Consider the following 7,860-nt stretch of genomic DNA (forward strand, 5'->3'; position numbering starts at 1 on the left):
AATCACATGTATAACAGGGTTAGGGTAAGTGTACTCAACAGCAGAACTCAGATGATGTATTGATGTTTAAATCCTATGGTATTCATATATTAATTCAAGAGGAATGATGGTACCTTATTGTAAAGTATTACTGTTATGTATGTATGCAAGAATGCTGGAAATCAAACTTTGGAATTCGGAGCAGGGTATTACAACTGCATAATGTAAAATAGTAGCCTAACTTCTTTAAAATGAATAAATAAGAAAAAAAAGATCTCCCTTTCCCGCTTTAGTATGTAATGTAACTGAATGGATAATCAGTTAATGTTGTGGGAAAGCTTTGCCTTATGATTTATATATTGTTTACAGGGGACAGCATTTGTATTGAAAATGATGGTCCAGAATACAGTGCTCATGCAATGCAAAATGCAAAGTGGGTTGGGAGAACTGTACCTTGGTCTTAGAGCCTTAAGAACCCCTTTGAAGATATTTTGTTGAACCTATATCGATCACTCTAAACCCATTACCTTGGACTCTCTAATATAGATTAGTGGTCTATAACACTCTTCCTGGAGATTCCCAATTCATTGGATTTTAAAGATGTTTTTAATCAGTGGCTAAAGATTGTGTCAAGCTTGACTTGATTATGGAAATAATTGGTTAAATTATTTAATTGAGAACTTGGTTGGTATTACATCCAGAAGGCCCCGAAGCTCTCAGGGACCTCGGTTGGAGACTCCTGATAAACAATGCCGAAGGACTGAGCTTGCTTTGATGAATTCACTTTTAGCTACACTGTATCGAGGGTATGAATGCATTTAGAGGCAAACTGATGTGTATATGCATATGTATATCTATATGTGTGTATGTATGTGTGTGTGTATACGCGGGGTGGCTGAAGAAACTGAATTGCTCGAAAAGCCATTAGCTGGAGAGTAACCTGCATTTTCAAGCTGTGGAGAGAGAGAGAGAGAGAGAGAGAGAGAGAGAGAGAGAGAGAGAGAGAGAGAGAGAGAGAGAGAGAGAGAGAGAGAGAGAGTGAGAGTGAGAGAGAGAGAGAGAGAAGAAGAAAAACTTAAATACACTTAACTCTGTTAATCAGGACCCGTGGTGAAGTGCAATATGCAGTCTGGGTTTGACTCATGTGCTTATATGAAGAAATTAGTATTCATGCACATTCATAAAAAAATAAATAACATTAGTATTAAATTCTTAGACATACTCCAGCTGAAAACATTAGGACTCAGACAGAAGGAGCAAAAGGCCCTAGAAACCTGAGCTGTGAGCGGAATTTTAATCTCTTAATCCTGTGAATCAATGTGTGTGTATGTTGTTGCCTTGATCAACAGGAAAGGCTGTTACGTTGTTTAATAGGACAATTACTAGCAGCCTGGCTTAGTGATTAGGTACTTAAACAATCATTAATTAATTAACTAATTAATTGAACAAAACGTAATAATAATTAAGCAAATAAGCATGATACGTTAAGAATTGTATAGATAAGTTAACTCTCATGAACTCTCATGTTCATGTTTTAATATTTTGTATTTTTAATAATTTATATGTCTCAGTAAAATAACGAACTGGAAATATTTATTGAATCAATGTCGACCTTCGTGGTCTTATATAACAACAGCGCCACCTTCCGACCCTTCCTTGCTAACATGATTTTTTTGTCTGTTTTTGGCTATGAAGTTATTCCTGCATACAGCAAAAGAAAATGAAGAGCCTTTTGATTGTCATTACATGTACGTTTTTGTCATGTGCGGAAAAAAACACACACAAGTTTTGATTTACCATAAAATAAACAACATTTAAATATTTTATTTATAACAATGTTGCAATAAAAATATAAAACAGAAACAAACACATCAATGACACTTTGCATTCAAATATTTTCATACACAATTATCAACTTGATACAGTATTTTTCAAGCCCTATAGGCTAAGGCATTTGAATTACTCGGCCCATCGAAATTTCAGGCCCCATTTAATAACAAGGATATCCATTTCCTTTTAAAGCATGCCTTAAGAACCAATAACAAGAGCTCAGTTCAATATTATTAATGATTATTATTGTTATTATTATTATTATTAATATAAAAATATAATCTGTATGTACAAAACCTTGCATAATATACATAGTATGTTTAACAAAGTCATACAAGTGACTGGGTACAATCAAAAAAGACTTACACCGACATTAAAAAAATGTAAATACATATAAATCCTATATATACTGTTTATACAAAGCCAAGACTTATATGTTACTTAGCCCTGTGCCCCGAGGCAAAATCTTCACAATTTTATATATATATATATATATATATATATACATATTTTTAAATTAATAAATTAATTTCACTTTTTGAGCCTGTGTGTATATCTGGACACGTTTTACACATTTTTAGCCTGGCACCTTGTTGTGGTTGGCGCGTAAACGGGCAGGGTGATTTCGTTGATCTCCTGGATCCTGACGGGCAAAGGGGGGGACACCAGGACATAGTCGTACTCTCGGTGAAGGACCTTCTCGTAGACGCTCTGCAGCCCCACCGTTTTGGGTATCTGCGCCTGGTAGAAGTTGTCCCTGCGGAGAGACTCGCGGGGAAGCGACGCAGTCTTGGCAAAGGAAGAGAGATGCGGCACTGCGTGGGGCTGGCTGTTGGCACTGCCCCTGATGGCCGAGGGACTCCAGCAGCGATCCGAGTGACCCAGGATCTTACACTCGCTCGTACACGCCCACAGACCTGAGAAGATAAAACACATATAACCAGTTAACAAACTGATGTGCCTGAAAACAACCCTGTCATTAGTAGTTCATTGTAATTGCTGACAAAGTGATACAACATGCATCAAATACAACAATTGATTTAACCCAGGGGTTCCCAAACCGGTCCTGGAGGACCCCCCTGCTGATTTGTGTTCCAACTGAGACCTTACTTGTTTTATTGCATCTTTTATTAAGCTAACAATGCAATGTAAGGATCAATTATCTAATTAAGCTTGGCTGGAACAAAATCCAGCAGGGCAGGAGGTCCTCCACGACCGGTTTGGGAATCCTTGATTTAACCTCTGTGGGCTTAAGTTTGACTTTAACGACTTATCTGACTTTTGGAAGTTCAGACCCCAGTCCATAATTGTGGCGGTGTGAATGTTTCAGTCCTTACCATTTGGCACATTGACCGGTGCACTTTCTTTCTTGATGCCGTCTCCGCTTATGTCCGAATCGCTGTCATTGAAGTCACTGTCCCCCTTGCCACTGTCCTTCCCACTGAACTGTGGGTCCCGGGCGGAGATGGTGGTGTAGGAATTCCCCTTCCATATGGCAATCGGTCGCACAGCTTCTTTCCCGTAGCCAGGAAGAGTGGAGTAACCCTGCAACGGCCAAACCAAAAGAAGAAAACCATTAGCACCAGCAAGAGAGATATAAGCAAATTCTGTCAGAAGCAAAACAAGCAAAGGGTAAAGCACAGTATGTCGGCATCTTACCTCTAATTTAGAAGCCCGGACCCTGCCTTCGGGTTCATAGGCGCACACGGTTTCATTTCCATCTTCAGAGGCTGAGCACATATCACTGCCTGTAGCTTGGGAATTGGAGAAGGATGATTTAGTGGAGTATGTGCGGGCATCAAATATGTTCCCGCTGTGACTGGATATTAAAGAGTCTGTATTATTTCTCCCCTTTTCCAAGTTTTGAATATCGACTTGGTCCTGGAAGCTGGTCGTTTTCTTGTCTTTTTTACGTCGGTTGCACGTTGTGGCAATCAAGATGATGGCTAGCAAGAGCAGAGAGCAGCTCCCCGCTAAAACCACAATGATGATTATTGACGTATCCCAGAGAAAGATGTCCTCGTCTTCGTTGCTCTGCTTGACCACGACGTGGTCACTAGGTGGAGCCCCTGCAGTAATGATAAAGTGAATGGTGGCTGTGGATGACAGTGAAGGTCTGCCGTTGTCACTGACCATGATTATGACTTTTAAACTTTCCCTCACCTCATAGCTTAATTCACGGTTTAAGTAGATTTGTCCTGTAACTTTGTTGATCGAAAAAGCCATGTTGTCGCCTTCTTTGACAATCCTGTAGGACAGCTCCGAGTTCACGCCGTCGTCAGCATCCCTAGCTTTAACCTGAGTGACCAGATAACCCGAAGGCACGTCTTTGGGTACCAGGATCTCGGCAGACCCATTAGTAAGGACGGGCTGCGTGATAGACGGTGCGTTGTCATTCTGGTCGACTATCTTCAGATTGATGGTGGCACTGTTGTGAAGCTGTGGAGACCCCCCATCGCTGGCCTGGATTTGTATCTCCAACTGTTTCATGACTTCATAATTGAAACTCCTCAGGGCATAAATTGAACCTGTAGCGGGGTCAACAGACACAAAGGTAGACACGGGAGAGCCCATCACATAAGTATCTGACAGCCTATACATTACTTTCCCATTGTGCCCCAAATCCAGGTCCCTTGCCACCACTGTGGTGATGTATGCGCCTGGTGCGTTATTCTCCACCACCGAAACTTCATACACCGGTTTGCTAAAAACAGGGGCGTTGTCGTTCTCGTCGCTGAGCCTAATGGTGTATTGAGTTATGGTTCTGAAGGGGGGTGAACCAAGATCTTCTGCCACCACGGTTAGGTTATACTCGGCTATCTTTTCTCGGTCCAGGAAAGAGGTGGTTACAATCATGTAGCTGTCTTCGTAAGCCTGCTGCAGTTTGAAGTGGTCGTGTCCGTACAGAGTGCAGTGGACCTTCCCGTTTGCGCCCGAGTCCCTGTCCGAGGTGCTGATGAGAGCCACGAAGCTGTCCTTGGCTGCAGCTTCAGTGATGTAGGCGATGCCCGCAGTGATTGAAGTCATCGGGGTGATACTGATTTCTGGAGCATTGTCGTTCACATCTTGGACGTGAATGATAATTTTACAGACGGAGGGTGTCGGGTTGGGACCCAGGTCAGAAGCTTGCACGTCTAATTCATAGGTTTTCTTGGTCTCGAAGTCGATTGGGCTTTCAAGGGTTAAACGGCCGGATTTGCGGTCCACTTTGAAAAGTTGTCGGATCTCAGCGGATGCTTGGTGTCCGAAGCCATAAACAACTTCACCGTTTAAGCCTTCGTCGGCATCCACAGCATGTAAGTCCAGTAACAGAAACCCGACAGGCGCATCTTCGTGCAGCTCCACAGAGAAATTGTTTTGGTCGAAAACGGGGCTGTTGTCGTTGAAGTCTTTTACCTTGATGTGTATCCTAGTGGTGCCAGACCTGGAGGGGTTTCCTCCATCAGTAGCAACAAGCTCTAGAATATGAGATGACTGAGTTTCCCTGTCAAGCTCTTTCATGAGCACCAGCTCCGCATATTTAACCCCATCCGCCCTGTTCAGGACTTCGATTGTGAAATGACTGTTTACCGAAATTTGGTAGCTCTGAATGTAGTTTGAACCCACATCCTCGTCAACTGCAACATCTAGGGGGAATCGGGTGCCCACGGCTGCGTTTTCTGAAATGTCCAACGTCGACTCCTGGTTGGGGAACTCTGGAGAGTTGTCGTTGATGTCCTTTACTTCCACCTCGACATGGATGAGCTTGAACTGCTCCTTTGAGAAACTGACCACGTCGAAGGCGATCAGACACTGTAGAGAGTGCCTGCAGATCCTTTCTCTGTCAATCCTCTCCCCGATGGTAAGCTGCCCATCGCTTTCTCTCAGTCGGATAAAGGAAGCGTTGAACTGTTTCATCATCCTGAAATTAGTCTTGCTGCCCTGAGAGGGATTGAACAACAAGTCCTTGGCTAGATTTCCGATCACCGTGTCAGGGACGTCTTCCTCAAAGGTCTGGTATTTGATCGTCTTTCCTTCAGATATAGCGGGGAAGACAGCCAACATGTGCAATAAGTAAAGCCCGAGCATCCATGTATGTAACATTCCTGGTATCTTTCTTGAAACCATGTTGGTTGGTTAACTAATCTAAAAACACTCCACTTATCTTAACTGTTCATTTAAAACAAAGCTCTTGTCAAGTCGAATTTGTCTCTGTGCGGCACACCAGGTTTCCTAACCTGCGATGAAAGTGGCTGTTGAATGCGCGCACACTGCTGTGCCAGTTTTCAGAAAGCATTCAGACAACTCCACAAACTGCAGTGGCGGGGAGGTTTATAGAGAGCCACATGCAAATGAGATGAAGTGTGACCAATCCCACGCTTTGAAATTAAAAATGGTCTTTTTAAAGACATCTAAGCCTATTTGGAAATTCCTTGAATGTGTAAAGAACTTGGCACTGAAATGTAAAACGCCGTAGTGGTTTTGAAATATTTTATGTTGCTCTATTCCTTCAGTTTCCTGAAATATAAACAGGGTATATAGATACAGAATTTGAAACTGTTTATCTCTCTCTCTGTCTCTCTCTCCCATCTCTCTATCTCTATCTCTATCTCTGTATATATATATATATATATATATATATACAAACATTAAACATATACATATATACATTTAAATAATAAAGCTCTTCTATCTATCTATCCAATTTATGATATTATTTCGCTTATCTGGGTAGTAGTGAGATATGTTATTTTGTCTGATGTCAAAGTCGTTAAGGGAAACTAAGGAGGATATAGCTACATATTTTTTTTCTCTCCCTTGCGTCTTGTAATCCAATAAAGGCATTTAATGCAGTTTCCCTTCATAAAAAAATAGATCAATTTAAAAATTGATTTTATTTAAATTTGGTGGGCATGAATGTGTTTTACTCACGCAATCTCGTGTGATCAGAGCTGTAATTTGCTATTGAATTTCAGCATTGTGGGGTAGTTTTTAACATGCATGGCACTACTTATGCAGCTTTCTTTAACCTTGCCCGCTAGCAGGTGAAGAAAACCTGTTTCAAATGGGATTTGGCTTAAGCGCAAGGAGATTTAGAAGGATTTCTATAGTCAGATTATATCAAAGGCTTATGAAACCCTCGTTAGCAGGAGAGATATAATAGCATGGTAGGGTATCCCACTGGAGGCATCAATGTCTGTATTATTCCGGTGTGGCAGTCTAAAGGGAAAGCAACTTCAACAGTTTCCACAGAGGGCTGCGGCTAAGTTGAATATAATGAGCGAGCGCCACATGTATCTATTGTGCCTTCCCTTTCACCCCCCATCACTGCCATAACTCTTTGACTAAACGATGATGGGCGCTGCATTGTATAGCACTGCGAGCTCGTATTAAAATACATTTAGAGCCCGATCCCTCCCGATTGCCCCGTCACGGCTGTTTAGAGGATTTTCTCTTTTTGTTTCCCTGGGACCTCTCTGGGAAGAAACACTTGCCTCCCAACAGAAGGACAAAACAACAGTGTGGGGTTCGGGTTTGGCACGAACCAAAGGGAATGGGACCATCTGCCCTCCAAATCACGACGACACAGAAGAGGTGTTAAAATACCTGTAACTGAGACACCCGAGAGTTTATTAAGTGTTTGTGTGTGTGTGTGTGTGTGTGTGTGTGTGTGTGTGTGTGTGCGTGTGGTTTGCAAGTCCTATAAACACAGCAGCAAGTCGCCGAGACACAGACAAACATGTGTATCCCTTGCAATGTGCCACAGATATGCAGCATCGTCGCCCCGACAATAAGCAACGCTGTATCTAATACTTTAAACGTGTAATTGTCTGTCTCGGAAAAGTGGAGGTGATAGTAATTCCAATGAGCACTGCCAAAATAAACGTGCAAAGGAAGAAACGACGAGGCGTTGCACACAAAGCTATTGCACTTGTACTGGTGCACTAATCACTCCCGTACACAATGCCCCTTATAGGAAATTGGATGATAATAGACAGTCGCGGTGCCTTCGGAGCTCCAGTTTCTGAGAAAATCATTCCAATCAGAAGCAAATTACACAATGCTGGATTT

The 7,860-nt window shown here is 42.2% G+C and overlaps 1 protein-coding gene across 1 annotated transcript; it reads right to left on the bottom strand.

Annotated features, from left to right (window-relative positions):
* Positions 1 to 1,797: 1,797 nt before the first annotated feature.
* pcdh8.2 (protocadherin 8, tandem duplication 2) lies at positions 1,798 to 6,072 on the bottom strand. The gene is made up of 3 exons (XM_066706672.1): positions 3,469 to 6,072; positions 3,147 to 3,354; positions 1,798 to 2,726 (listed from the first exon to the last, which is right to left on the bottom strand). Exons 1-3 carry the CDS (start codon positions 5,914 to 5,916, stop codon positions 2,377 to 2,379), a joined length of 3,006 nt encoding a protein of 1,001 aa, XP_066562769.1. The 5' UTR covers positions 5,917 to 6,072; the 3' UTR covers positions 1,798 to 2,376.
* Between the last annotated feature and the right edge of the window lie 1,788 nt (positions 6,073 to 7,860).

This window comes from Amia ocellicauda, chromosome 6 (genome assembly GCF_036373705.1).
Source record: "Amia ocellicauda isolate fAmiCal2 chromosome 6, fAmiCal2.hap1, whole genome shotgun sequence".
NCBI classification, from domain to species: Eukaryota; Metazoa; Chordata; class Actinopteri; order Amiiformes; family Amiidae; genus Amia; species Amia ocellicauda.

Coding starts and splice junctions, on each gene's coding strand:
- pcdh8.2 (XM_066706672.1), bottom strand. CDS start 5,916: ATGGTTTCAAGAAAGATACCAGGAATGTTACATACATGGATGCTCGGG. Junction 3,355..3,468: donor TCCGGGCTTCTAAATTAGAG/GTAAGATGCCGA, acceptor TGGCCGTTGCAG/GGTTACTCCACTCTTCCTGG. Junction 2,727..3,146: donor ACCGGTCAATGTGCCAAATG/GTAAGGACTGAA, acceptor TTATCTTCTCAG/GTCTGTGGGCGTGTACGAGC.